Source organism: Sebastes umbrosus, chromosome 20 (genome assembly GCF_015220745.1).
Source record: "Sebastes umbrosus isolate fSebUmb1 chromosome 20, fSebUmb1.pri, whole genome shotgun sequence".
NCBI lineage: Eukaryota > Metazoa > Chordata > Actinopteri > Perciformes > Sebastidae > Sebastes > Sebastes umbrosus.
Genome location: NC_051288.1, coordinates 2843722 through 2858227, shown reverse-complemented (window position 1 = coordinate 2858227; position 14506 = coordinate 2843722). Strand labels below are relative to the sequence as shown.

The window sequence follows — 14506 nt, the reverse complement described above, 5'->3', positions numbered from 1 at the left end:
TGTTTATAACTCCATTTATATCAGCTCCAATGCAATTTCTAGTCGTGTCTTTGCTTTTTCAACTACACTCAGTCCTGCCTGATCTTCTTTTGATTTGTGTGTGCATGTGTGTCCTGTGTAGGCCCAGGCGGGAGTGTGCGAGGGAACGAAGAGTTGCGTTCAGTGTCAGGCCTGGAAGACAGGAGAGAAGAAAGACAAAAAGGAGTGTGACAAGTGCCCCTTCAAAATTGTCTTGGTGGATGAATTCGAAGAATGTAAGTAAAATGACTGTGATTTGCGTCTTATAGAATATTTAATTATCCAGATACACTCATAATGATGATGCCACTATGACACTATAGCGGTAATGCCTACAAACACTTAATAATAGCTCATATACACCGATCAGCCATAACATTATGACCACCTGCCTAATATTGAGTAGGTCCCCCTTTTGCCGCCAAAACAGCCCTGACCCCATGGAGGCATGGACTCCACCAGACCTCTGAAGGTCTGCTGTGGTATCTGGCACCAAGCCGTCAGTAACAGATCCTTTAAGTCCTGTAAATTGCGAGGTGGGGCCTCCGTGGATCGGACTTGTTCGTCCAGCACATCCCACAGATGCTCCATTGGATTGAGATCTGGAGAATTTGGAGGCCGAGTCAACACCTCCAACTCGTTGCCATTCACATGATGTAAAAAAGAAAACGTGATGCATCAGACCGGGCCACCTTCTTCCATCGCTCCGTGGTCCAGTTCTGATGCTCACGTGCCCATTGTAGGCGCTTTTGGCGGTGGACACGGGTAAGCACGGGGCACCCTGATCGGTCTGTGGCTAGGCAGCCCCATACACAACAAACTGCTCCTCACTGTGTGTTCTGACACCTTTCTATCGGAACCAGCATTAACTTTTTCAGCAGTTTGAGCTCCAGTAGCTCTTCTATTGGATCTGACAACACGGGCCAGCCTTCGCTCCCCACATGAATCAATGAGCCTCGGGTCTGACTCTGTCGCCGGTTCACCGGTTTTCCATCCTTGGACCACTTTTGGTAGGTCCTGACCACTGCAGACCGGGAACATCCCACAAGAGCTGCAGTTCTGGAGATGCTCTGACCCAGTCGTCTAGCCAGCACTATTTGGCCCTTGTCAAAGTCGCTCACATCCTTACGCTGGCCCATTTTTTCTGCTTCCAACACAGCAACTTCAAGGACAAAATGTTCGCTTGCTGTCTAATATATCCCATCCACTGCCAGGTGCCATTGTAATGAGATAATCCATGTTATTCATTTCACCTGTCAGTAGTCATAATGTTATGGCTGATCAGTGTATGTGTCTATGTATGTGTTTTCAGCGGACAAGGTGCTTGGTTCATGCGATTTCCGTGACGAGGATGACGACTGTACGTACTACTACAGGGTTGAGAAACCGAAAAATTCCTCAGTTTCAGACTATGAGGTCCAGGTGCTTGAAAAGAAAGGTGAGCTGCAGGTTGGATATTTACTGTATGACATGTGCTCTCATTTCAGCAACTGATGTATCGTTTCTTAAAACATTTTCCTGTTGTCATTATGTGCTTTTGAAGGTGTTTTCTCTGAATTGAGCTGAAGTGCTCAAAGTAGATACAATATGTAATATACGGCTTTAAATGCCTTTTATTCTCCATCAACTTCTTACTATGAGTCTTACATGGACACACAATTTTCTGCCAAAGTTGGAACAGTTTTGGTTATTTCAAATGTCGGTTTTGTCTGTGCTCTCGTCACTGGTTTGAAGTGGGCCAAACTCAGTTGTTTGCTAGTGTTGCCAGACCACTGTCAATCAAATCAGATCAAGCCACACCCAAACAGTCGTGATGAAGAGTAGCAGAGTTTTTGAGTGTTAAACTCTTAATAAATATGTAACGATGGATGTTTTCTTTCTGATCTTTAACTTTGAATGTGGCACATGTAGGCATTACTATTTAAAGATATAGAGAAATATTTAACAGGTGAAACCACGTTTTCAGGGGCTGTAAAGCTTCAGTAGGCAACAATTTTTTGGCATCACTTGGCAAAAATTCCATAATAACCTTTCAGCATATTGTAATTCAAGAGTTCTGAGAGAAAACTAGACTTCTGCACCTCCTCTTGGCTCTGTTTTCAGGCTTTAGAACATCTAGCCCTTGACAGGAGACTTTGACCAATCACAGGTCATTTCATTCATAAACATTCTCATTTTACAGCTAAACCGTGCACTATAAGATGTTTCTGAAAACATTTGAGGAGAGAAATGGACATTACAGTAACAGAATATTGATTCATATTTGATCATCGCTGCCTAGTTTGAGCGTTTGATCGGAGTCAGAGTTTCGCAAGCAGTGATTGACAGCTGCTTTAGAGACTCCTTAGCTCTGATTGGTTGGTCTGTCTCATGCACTAATGTTAGGATATAGTGACCGTTTTATAAAAATATATTTTTATCATATTTTCTCAAAGTTACCGACTGCAGCTTTAAGAAATGAAAAAAACAACAACAACGTATCTCTGCAGGACAAAGGTGTGAGCACCATAGACAAAATTCCATTCACCTCCATTGTATTGGTGGTGGAGGATAGATATCTTTAAATCAAAACGATATGCATGGCTAGACACCACTGGGCTTAAATAGTGGGCTGGAACTGTCTGAAAGCACCTAACTGGAAACTAGCACAATGACTTTATAACAGGAGTGATGTGAGCCTGCGGCGCTGAGTTTCTAACTTGATCTACTTTTCGTGATGAACCTTCAGAATGTCCCCCTGCCAGCCTCCTGTGGTTGCTCCCGCTCCTCTTGTTCCTCTTGCTACTGCTGGCACTCCTGCTGCTCTGCTGCTGGAAATACTGCAGCTGTTGCAAAACCTGCTGCCAGGTATAAACACCACACCATTTACACCGATAGATGATGAATATCTCTAAGCCGCAACGGAAGTAATGCTTTCTGTCTTCTCTCGACACAGAGCTATCTTGCCCTGCTGCCCTGCTGTAGGAAAGGTAAGACTTTTTGTTATATGACAGTGTTGTTCTAAATGCTTTATCCTCCCACCTAGGACTACGTTGAATCTGAGTCACCCCTATGTTGCATTCTCTCCAGGTCGCATGGTTGGCTTCAAGGAAGATGAATATACACTACGCCAGTCTCTGCTCGCCTCAGACCATCTGGACACACCAATGGTGAGGACCGGTCCGCCCAAAGGAACCGACGTGGTCCGCTGGAAGGTCACCGATAACGTACACCGACCACCCAATCACCCCGCGGCTCTGATAAAGCCCAACCCTAAAGAGATCAGTGAGTGATCAAATGTTTCAGCAACAATAAACTGACCTACTGCATGTGAAGCTAAAGAAGTCAGGGGCAAGGCTCATGCTGGATTTAAAGATTAAATGATACAAATCTATCTCTGTTTGTTTTCTTTTTACCGTCCTTCTTCCCCCTTGTAGTCCAGTACCCAATCTCCCTCCGGCTAAACAGGTTGTTCTCTGAGAACCTGTCTCGCCCCGAATCCAGAGACGCCGAACAGCTCCGTAAGGAAGTGGCCGATAACGTGAGTGTGTTTTTGTTTATCCGTTGTGCACATGAGCGTATGAATGATGACTGTATCACTGAGTACTGTGTTTGTTCTTCCATCCAGCTAAATGAGGTGTATAAGCAGATTCCCGGCGCCCAGAAGGTGCAAAAAACCTCATTCAGGTAAGATGTGTGAAACTTATGTGAACGTCCAGTCAGTGTTGATGGTAAATGTAGTCGATTGAAGCAATAAATTCCTCAGTGCGTGCTATATTGACTTAGAAAGCTGAGTTCTTCTGCTCACGGAGTCGTGCCTACAAGCTCCAGGATGCATTGTCCTCAGCTAATGCAGCGGCCTCTCTCTGCTGCATTTCTCCGGCTGTATACTCTGGCGCGAATAATTAAGCTGAATATCCGAGACAGCTAAAACACTGTGAAATGTATGCAGAGTGTAAGGGCAGGCTTCATCCTGTCCTCTCTGCTCGGTGTGTGTGCCTTGGTCAAACTGACACACTGATAGCAGCACAAATCAGCCACTCTGCACACAGCAGAGGAGACAGACAGCGATGTAACAACCCGTTCTTATTCATCATATACGGCTGCTTTGTATCTGACAGAGCTAAAGGGGGACTTTTGCCTCTGTATCAGACGCCGAGGGGCGTGACAACCTGATGGGCTGTACATGCTGCACAATGTTAATGGCTGGGGGTTACACCCAAACCTGGGGCCGAAAGTCTGTTTGCAGATGCACAGAAGAGTCCTGAACACAGCAAAATGAGAAGAAAATTGAAAATCCAGGCAGAGGGCAGGGTCTCTGTAGATACAAACACCACCACACACTTGTAGTGGAGCATAAGGGATGATTGTGAGGGATTCCTGCATATTATACCTTTAACTGTTTTCGGACTGCATGCAGCTGTTATTGTATTGTTGTTCATATTCTTGTAATCAAAAGAAAAATGGAAATTAAATGTTGGTTCTCTCACTCATTAATCCCTGTTTGTCCTTGCAGAATGCAGAAAAATGCCGGAAAAAGGTAACTTCCTGATTGATACATAACAATACAATACAATACCAAATGTTATTGTCTTTTGAAGGACCAGTATGTCATGCATGTTTAAGTTCTCTGCCCTTTCTGTGCTCTTCAGGCAGGACTACACCATCATGGACACCGTCCTAACTGCTCCCCGCAGCAGCTACCCTGATATCGTCAAACTCACTGAGAAAAACGTCCAGTCTGGAAACGTGCAAGATCTCAAAGTGGTGCCTGGCTACTACACCGTGGCCACAGACAGAGGTGATTGTTAGCTACTTGTGTGTGTGAATCAATTTCTGATCTCTAACTGAACAGCTGGCATTATCAATCTCGCCATAAATGTTGTCGTCTCATCTGCTCTTCCTCTGCAGAGGCTGCCGGAGCCATAGAGTTCCATGAAGGTGTGGAGTCAGTAGATGTTCATGTGCCGCTCTTCACCAAGGAGGAAGATGATGACAAGAAGCAGCTGCTAGTGGAGGCCATGGACGTGCCACTGGGCATCGCTGAGATTGGGAAACGTTTGGTCAACATCACCATCTACAAAGAGCATGGTGAGAAACCTCATCAGAGCTCCTGTGACTTGAACGAATGAGAATGTGTATAATCTTCACTATGGATTACTATAATGGATTCTCCACTCCCTTTTCCCTAGCCACCAGTGTCTTCTCGTTCCTCCAGCCGGCCTACACCTACAGTAGGGAGGACGGAATGGCCAACATCCCTATCAGCAGAGAGATCATAGAAAATGGACGTACACAGGTCACCTACCGCACACGGGACCTCACAGCCAAGGATAAGAAGGTGAGCTGATGGCTATGTACAGATGCACTGCCCTACATTTAGCCTGGTATCCTTATACCTACACAAACATTTGGAATTGCTACCTATAGTTGATGTGGATTATGTTCACACTTGTTAAAGGGCGGGTCCATTATTTTTTTATGTTATTTTTTAAGTTTTTATATCATTCTGTAGCTTCCCAGTGGTGTTTCTTATGTATTTAAATCTGAACATTTGAATTTTGCTCAAAGTACGTATGTTTTAGCATCTAAATACTTCTAAATACTTTTTTCCCACATGACCTGACTAGGTTTCTAGTTTTCTGCATGATAGGTTTCTTCATGCATATATACATCCTTATAGTCAGTGTATTACATACAGTAACTCAGATGACGGACGGCAAGCTCCCAGTTTGGAGAAGCAGACAGGAGTACCGGCACGGAAACTAAGCGAGTACTGCTGTGGACGGCACGTTAGTTCGGATCCTAAAGTCACACAATAACACAAACCAACAAACCAATCGATGCAGTGCTAGACTAGCAACTCCCGTGTTCTGCGAGGTAAAATAACGGTTTTCGTTAATGGAATCTGGTGGCTTTGAAGATAACGATATAACGGTTTCAGTTCACCACGGAGAGGGCTGTCTGATGTCAAGGTAAAGCGGTGAAAATATTCTAAATATAGCGTACACATAAACTGATATTGAGTTTTTTAGGTTACTAAAATATGTTTTTCTGCTACTCCCATCCACAGCTGCTTTACCTCACCATCAAACAGCTCTTTCCGATCGGGAACTGAATCCATTTTAGCGCTCTCTTCAAAGCCACCAGACCACATTCACAAAAAACATAATTTTACCTCGCAGAACACAGGACTGCACATACAACCCCACTTCAAAATATCCAAACTAACCCTTTCAGTTATTTCCAAACTTAGCACAGCTAGCTTTGACTCAGCTAGTGCTAGCGTCCACATTATTCATAACCTTATTGATTAGCTTACTTTGGTAACCTACACCACTGCTCTTTGCTAACGTTGGCAACGTGGCCGTTTCCATTTGAAAACAACAGAAAAGAACGCAGATGGACCCTTTAAACAGTGCGCCACAGTATATTGAAAGAAGTCCAAGACTTGGTGGCCTGTTATTTCTACCCTGACTGAAATGGCTTATGCATATGTGAAGTGAAAGGGCATTCAGAGGCTGTAGACAGATGGATATGACTAGTACGTGAGATACAGGTCTGCAGCAGGGCTTTATTCCTAACCTGTTCTTCTTATGTGTTTTAGGACTACATGACTGTGGAAGGAGACCTGAGCTATGGTCCTGATGAGACCCAGAAATCGGTGCCTGTCCGTCTGCTGGAGCTGAGTGAGAAAGATGGCCTCCTGGAAGACAAACCGGTCAGGCAGTTTGTCATGGATCTCAGTAACCCACGGCAGGGCGCCAAGCTGGGACGCTACCCGAGAACTACTGTCACCATCGCAGACCCAGGTGAAAGGATGCAAGAGGCTTTACGTCAGCGTGTCTCACCCAACCCAAAGCACTGATTGCTAAGGTTTCTTCTCTTCCCATTATCTCATTTTATCCAGAGAACAGTGTGATGATGTTCAAAAAGGGCACCCAGAACTTCAGCACATCCGACCCAACCTACACCATCCCTGTGGTCCGCACTCGCAACCCGGACAGCCATGCCACAGTGAAATGGCGCACCAAGAAGGCCCAGCGCTTTGAGTTAACCGGCCCTTTGAAGTTCAGTCCTGGAGAGACGGAGAAGAACATAGTGATCGACCCGAAAGCCCACCCTGGCCCAGTCCAGCCAGAGACCTTCCACCTGGAGCTGTTTGACCCAAGTACCAACGCTTCTGTCGGAGAGAGGAAGACCACCCTTGTCAATGTCACTGACGGAGGTAAGACACAATGTGGAGTCATTTGTTGCAAAAACATGGCAATTCGTAAAGTTTCTGATGTTGTGATGTTTCAGATTTTGTATGATGAAAGAAGGGAACATTCTAAAGCAGTAGTCCTGTATCTAGTAAATGTTTGTTTCAACCTCTTATAGGGATGTCACGAGAACTGATACTTCGGTACCAACTCGATGCCAAAATTCTGAAAATATGATGGTTCTGGGTTTTTTTTATAGACGAAAATGTGTTTGGGATGCATTAAACTTACTATTGATTACATTGTGAACAACAAATCTGTGTTGAAATCAGCAGGACGAGAGTTAGTCAACGTTAGCGGTTAGCAGCCGGTAAGCAGCACAGTCCTGCACGGAGCTAACAGCTAACATTAACGGGAGGTACATACATTACGATTACGTTACATTGTGATGCGTCCAGGCTCTATACAGTAAAAATTTGTATTCATGACATGTTCTGTAAAATTTTGTTTTTCGCAAGACGCTTGAATAAATCCAGTTGTTTGAAAGAGATGTTTTCACAGCAAGATAAAATAGATAATAGAGAGGGAATTATGACCTGTTTAACTTCCTAACAAAAGTAAGTATGCAAACGGTAATAAAGGAGTGGATGTTGAAGTACGTGGGATTTATTGTTTTACTTTTGTTTTTTCGAGAATCATGGAATTTCACTGGTATTGGTATTGACTACTAAACATCCCTATCCTCTATCTTCTTTCACTTCCTGCAGCTCCCAGATCTCCAGAGTTTGCCCCCATGCAGCAGAAGGGCTTCATAAACCAGAGAGCCACCTCCCCCGGCGGTCACCTTCTCTCCCCAGCAAACCTCAAGGCCAAAGCAACTGGGCCCAAAACCATCCGGGTCAACTGGGACCCACCACCTGGTAAACCCACGGGGTACAAGGTACATTAAGTCTACATGTTGAGAAGCTTCAACCTGAGTTAAGAACCATCATTTACAATAGGCTCTGTATTCCTCAAACGCTGCATCTTTTGTTTCCATGTTGATTTTAGGTAAAGTATTGGATCTACGGCAACCCAGAGAAAGACGCCCAGGTCTTAGATGTGAAGACTCCTCAAGCCGAGTTGAGCAACCTGTACCCCTTTTGTGACTATGAGATGCGAGTATGTGGCTACAATGCAATGGGAGATGGCTACGATACAGACATGGTTGCCTGTCAAACACTGGAGGATGGTAATTACTGAGAATTCAGTTAACTGCTGTTTATTAAAGGCTCTGCAGGAGATAACAGCAGATAGAATTGGTTAAAAAAATGTCAAAATGATGACAAAATAATTATCTTGTAGAGATAATTTGTTTTTTATGTGATCTAATCTTCTGGATTGTGTTGCACCAGCTATTCTTGAATCAATCATCACCATCATTTTAAAGCAGCAGTAGGTAGGATTGGAGCAAATATGATTAAAAAGAGTTATTTTTATAAAACGGTCACTATATCCTGACAGTAGTGCATGAGACAGGTAATCTTAAGAAATCATGTGTCTCTGTGTCTTCCGGCGCTCCTAATGGCATTTGCAAGATTTCCCAGACTGGAGGAAAACAACCAATCAGAGCCAAGCTGGAGCCTTGCCATCTCTGAGTAACTGTCAATCACTCTCAAACTCCGATCAAACGGTCAAACTAGGCAGCGCTGATCAAATATGAATCAATATTCTGTTGCTGTAATGCCTATTTCTCACCTGAAACGTTTTCAGAATCACCTTGTAGTGTACTGTTTAGCTGTAAAATGAGGAAGTTTATGAATCGGCAGCCATGTTGAGGAAATACCAAGCACGGCCCACCAGCAGGAGCAAATTTAATCATTGACAGTTAACACTGTCAGCACTGTTGCCGTTGTTTCCACTGTTAGCGCTGTTAGCACCGTTAGCGAAGATCTGTCGGCTCAGCTGTCGCCATGTTGAGGGCCGTGCGGAGGTGATAGAAATGCTCCCAATCTTGCATTTAGCATCTTTAAAGTGAACTGCCAATCTTTTGTAACTTACTCTGTAACATACATGGAGAAATATGTGTTTCAGAATCCATCGTATTCAGTTTAGAATGAGTGGGAAATATTTGATTATGCTAACCTAGCTGACGTTATTCAGTCATTTAGTCAAAAGTTATTAGCATAACGTTTTGAAATTTGATGTATGTTGTGTTATTTTTATGCCTCCGCGCCAGCGACAGTCACTGTGACCTCACGTCCGTACCATTCTTGACCACGATATCTCAGGAACATCCTCAGGGAATTTTTCACAAACGTCCACTCGGACTAAAGGATGAACTGATTCGATTTTGGTGGTCACTGTTTTTGGCCATGACTCAAGAATTCACATGCTAATTATGACAATTTCACACACATTAATAGGATAAAATGATGAAGTGATGACATTTTGGAAAGACATGGATGTAAACTGCAAGTTGACTGGCTGGCGGAGGCATACAACCGTGCGGCGGTAATTCTAGTTGTTGTGAAATGCAATGTAAAATCTTCCCAGTTTACCTCATTATTAAACAGCATTTCATCAGGTAAAATGTTAGGAAGCTAACGTTGGTTTTGTCAGTTTACTCAGTTAGCTACGCAATAGTTACACCTGGCAGTGTTAATACTTAGTAACAACTCATCTCTACGTAAGAACTGGTTTGTGTGGTGCAACCTGTTTAAATTTAGTGATGTGTAAACCTCCACTTTTGTTATAACTCGGCTAAGTTTGAATTTACAAACTGTTCATGTTGTGTTTTTCTCCAGCGCCTGGTGAACCTGGTCGTCTTGCCTTTAACGTCATCAGTCGAACTGTCACTCAGGTCAGCTGGGCAGAGCCTGCAGAGACCAATGGCAACATCAAGGCTTATGAGGTCATCTACACACCCATCGATGAGGAAATGAGTAAGAGTCCATTCTAAAGAAAGGCTGTACAAATATTTGCATGATGTCATTTTCATCATTTGGCAATATTCTTCTCACAGAGCCAGTGGGTCCCGCTAAGAAAGTAAAGATCGACAACCCCAAGAAGCGAATGCTGTTGATCGAGAACCTCCAGAACGCCCAGACCTACCAGTACAAGGTCCGTGCCATGAACAGCATAGGCTGGGGCCCCTTCAAAGATGCCACCATTAACCTGGCATCGCAGCCTACCAGACCTCTGTCCAGTAAGTCATGGGGCAAACACACCTCTACACTTCCAGTCAACTGTATTTCCCTGAAAAGAGGTTTATTTCCCTCTCTTTCTGTCCCCAGTTCCCATCATTCCAGATATCCCTATTGTGGATGCAGAGGCAGGAGACGAGTATGACGGCTACCTGATGTACAGCAACGAGGTGCTGAAGTCCCCCACGGGCTCCAAGACACCCAGCGTCTCTGGTGATGGTGGGTACCAAGAGCCAAAACCACAAGCTGACACTGTAAACTCATTGTGCTATTAATCTATTCTGATGCTTTTTTTGCTCTGGAAGGATGGATGTAAATGCCAGACCTCCAGAGTAATATGGCTCCAATTATTTCAGTCCACATTCTCAGTGCTCCCAGGCATCATGCTTTGTTCTTGTAGCCAAGTGTTAAGCCCACGTGTTTATGCAATATGTGCTGTGGTGTCAATGCCCTGTCAGAAGGAGAGGGAGTGAAATGTTGGTCATATCTGTGCTGTAGGAAATCACCCCAACTCATGAGACTCCTCCTGAAAACCTCTGGCGCTTTGTCATTTTTCAGTGTTTTCTTTGTAACATTAATATTCTTCCTAATTTCACAAGAGTGGCATTAAGGAAGAGCTGGAAGAGTTGTGAAGCTCATCATTCTCATGTCATCTGGCAGGCATTTTTCCCTGCAGGCAACGCCCCAGCCAGGCAGCAACAAAATGTGCTTCCAATGCCTCCCCAGATATCTGCAACAGAAGTGCTTTACGATCACCGTTAAATCTGCTGTTACTCTCCTGCTTCCTGCAGCCGTTTTTGTGCTCTTAGTCAGTTTTCCCTGGAAGTTATTGCTGATGTTGCTCCTCGCCTAAATATCTATAGTATAGACCCTTTTTGTGTCGACGTCATGATTATGATTATGTTGGCTGGAGGCAACACAAAGGAAAGACTGGAGGCTAACACTAGCAGTGGGCTAAAGTTACACATCAAAATTGTCATCTTGCTGTGTTAGGAGTTAGCCGGCAGTCTACTCCTCCCAAAGTAGTCTGCCAGTGGCATAGTGGTCGGCTAATCTGGTCTCATTGGTTAATGTTAACTTTCTCAACTAACACTCGTGATCCTGGAGAGTGAGTGACAGCACATATTGAGAGAAACTAGTATTTTCTTCGGCCATTGTTAAAAAAAACAAGCCAACAAAACTTGCTAGCAAGCGTTAACTAACGTGTTCAGAGAATCATTCTGCCTCTACTTAACGCTCCGCCCACAAAATACGTCATCATGTTTATTAACAGAAAAGGGGTCTATATTATGTAATCCCATTCATGTGTTTGATAGCTTTTTTTGTAAAGTAATGTATAGTAAAGGCGATCGTTGATACTTCTCCGCTACCAATCTATCCTTCGCCTGCTTGCTTCTCCACTATTACCCCAAACACAAGGCTGGAAATATGTCAAGTTGGTGGGGTCCAACCTGGATCTCCGTCAGGTGTCGTGGGAAAAGCGAGTGGACGTCATCTCCAGTCGGCTCAGCACAGACACAGAGACGAGCTCAGATGAGGGCCCCCACCCCAGCTACGCCCAAACACCCCTGCCAGGTGAAGACCACTCCATTAGAGCCAAAGATAGACAGACAGGGCAGCTAGCATGCCAGCTATTATGCACGGCCAGTCAGGTGCCCGGCAAGGCAACCAAACATTTCTCTCTGTCTTCGCGATCCTGTCAGAAATATCAACATTTGTCTAATCATTCAATTTCGGGCTTCAGTCCTTGTCCCCTTGCCCCTAGTTGGCACCTATCCCATCTATCCTCCCGCCACCTGCCCAGAGAGGAGCACTGGCATCAACTGCCCCACCTCCAGTTGATGATCGGGGGGGGGCAGGCTTTTCCAGGTGCCTGTCTGTCCTCTCTCCATCCCACTGGGGAGGTAGTGATCTGGAGGCAGCTTGTTGGTGTGTGTGTGTAAAGGCTTAGTTACTGTGCGGCTGTATGGATAATAATGGCTTCTTACGTAAATACAGCCTCGTCTCTGCAGGGCAGTTTCAATGATGACACCTTTCCTTGCAGCTATATTTGTTTTTATTTTGTGATGCAAAGCACCTTATGAAAAAACATCCTTATTCACATTCTTCACAAGAGGAGCTGTTCAGCCAGTATTAGACAAGTTTCCCAAATGCCAGAGTAATAGCAGCAACAGTTTAGATCTGAAGACGAGGACATGTCCATGTTGCCACCTACAGGCAAAGAGGGTTAAAGCTTTATCACTTGGGCCACCTGCAGTGTTAGAGCTGCATTTTCAGCGACACTGGAGGCGTGGCTCAAGGGATAGCAATGTGCAGAGGTGTGGACTCGAGTCACATGACTTGGACTCGAATCAGACTCAAGTCACAAATTTTATGACTTTAAACTCGATTTGATAAAATCAAAAAAGACTTGCAATTTGACTTGGACTTTTAACACCAACGACTCTTGACTTCACTTGGGCTTGAGCCTTTTCATTTGAAAATACTTGATACCCTCCCCCAAGCCCAAAGATTAAAAAGTATGTTATTTAAAACGTGTGCCACAAATCAGTTAATTTCCCCTTCATTTCCTGAATCAACTAACGCTAATACTATTCATTCCCGGCAAGTCGATGTTTAATTCCCCAGATCCACTTTGTTTGAACCAATCGACAGCATCCAATAAAGTTACAGGAGAGAACCATGAAGAACTAACGTTACCTTACTGAGCGACAGTTGGAAAGAATTATACCTTGGGACTTTGGGAAATTGGGACTTGTCAGTCTTAACTTGAGACCTGTCAGTTTTGACTTGGGACTTGACTTGGGGTTTGACTCAGGACTTGTCTGTCTTGACTTTGGACTTGCCTCTGGACTTGTCAGTCTTGACTTTGGACTTGCCTCTGGACTTGTCAGACTTGACTTGGGACTTGACTCTGGACCTCTCAGTCTTTACTTGGGACTTGCCTGTCTTGACTTGGGATTTGACTCAGGACTTGCCTGTCTTGACTCAGGACTTGACTCAGGACTTGTTAGTCTTGACTTGGGACTTGACTCTGGACTTGTCAGTCTTTACTTGGGACTTGCCTGTCTTGACTTGGGATTTGACTCAGGACTTGCCTGTCTTGACTCAGGACTTGACTAAGGACTTGTCAGTCTTGACTTGGGACTTGATTCTGGATTTGCCTGTCTTGACTTGGGACTTGTCAGTCTTGACGTGGGGCTTGACTTGGGACTTGTCAGACTTGACTTGGTACCTGTCTGTTTTGACTTGGGACTTGAATTGGGACTTGTCAGTCCTAACTTGGGACCTGCCAGTTTTGACTTGGGACTTGAATTGGGACTTGTCAGTCTTAACTTGGGACCTGACAGTTTTGACTTGGGACTTGAATTGGGACTTGTCAGACTTAACTTTGGACCTGTCTGTTTTGACTTGGGACTTGAATTGGGACTTGTCAGTCTTAACTTGGGACCTGTCAGTTTTGGCTTGGGACTTTAATTGGGACTTGTCAGTCTTAGCTTGGGACCTGTAAGTTTTGACTTGGGACTTGACCCAGGACTTGACCCATGACTTGTCTGTCTTGACTTAGGACTTGAGTGCAAAGACTTGAGACTTACTAGGGATTTGCCAAAATCACCTCTGGTAAACGGCAATCAATATCCATGACCAGTCCCTCCTTAGCTTCCTGTTGTTACAGGGAACACATAAATATGCCAAATCAAATATCACTCTGCTAGCCGTTTCATAGGAACTTTAGATGTGGTACAGCTTTGCTTGCTTTCTAACAATCTATGAACCACTAGAGAAGTGAGTGTTGAGTTTTAATTATCTGGAGAAATAGTCATAATTCTACTAAAACAGTAGATGAGTTGAGCAGTTCAGCAGCTACAAAAAGAAAAAAGAACTGCACTCATTGGCTGCAGGTGGCGTAGTTGACACAACTCTAGAAGCTGTTACTTCTCTTGCCTGTAAATGGCGCACATCTGCCAGTCTAAAATGTTGCTGCTGTTTCTTTAAACTGTAAGCGGCACAAGTAGGACTGCAGCTACAGGCCTGAAACTGCTGGTGCTTCCTCTGTAGATTGGCCGAGCCTGGTTTTGGGTGCTTGACATCAATGGCACTGTGTTGTTCCAATCAATGTCA

The 14506-nt window shown here is 44.4% G+C and overlaps 1 protein-coding gene across 4 annotated transcripts in view; it reads left to right on the top strand.

The window, feature by feature from the left end:
* The window catches only part of itgb4 (integrin, beta 4), a 38267-nt gene that overhangs the window by 15898 nt on the left and 7863 nt on the right, over nt 1–14506 (top strand). For all 4 annotated transcript variants that reach the window (XM_037754879.1, XM_037754877.1, XM_037754878.1 and 1 more), the window contains exons 16-33: nt 122–254; nt 1331–1456; nt 2747–2865; nt 2954–2987; nt 3088–3282; nt 3435–3538; nt 3626–3684; nt 4514–4537; nt 4650–4798; nt 4909–5088; nt 5190–5338; nt 6605–6809; nt 6908–7225; nt 7967–8139; nt 8250–8430; nt 9986–10123; nt 10204–10386; nt 10475–10603. In XM_037754879.1, coding sequence (XP_037610807.1) covers nt 122–254; nt 1331–1456; nt 2747–2865; nt 2954–2987; nt 3088–3282; nt 3435–3538; nt 3626–3684; nt 4514–4537; nt 4650–4798; nt 4909–5088; nt 5190–5338; nt 6605–6809; nt 6908–7225; nt 7967–8139; nt 8250–8430; nt 9986–10123; nt 10204–10386; nt 10475–10603 — 2599 coding nt within the window. The remainder of the gene's footprint in view (nt 1–121; nt 255–1330; nt 1457–2746; nt 2866–2953; nt 2988–3087; nt 3283–3434; nt 3539–3625; nt 3685–4513; nt 4538–4649; nt 4799–4908; nt 5089–5189; nt 5339–6604; nt 6810–6907; nt 7226–7966; nt 8140–8249; nt 8431–9985; nt 10124–10203; nt 10387–10474; nt 10604–14506) is intronic.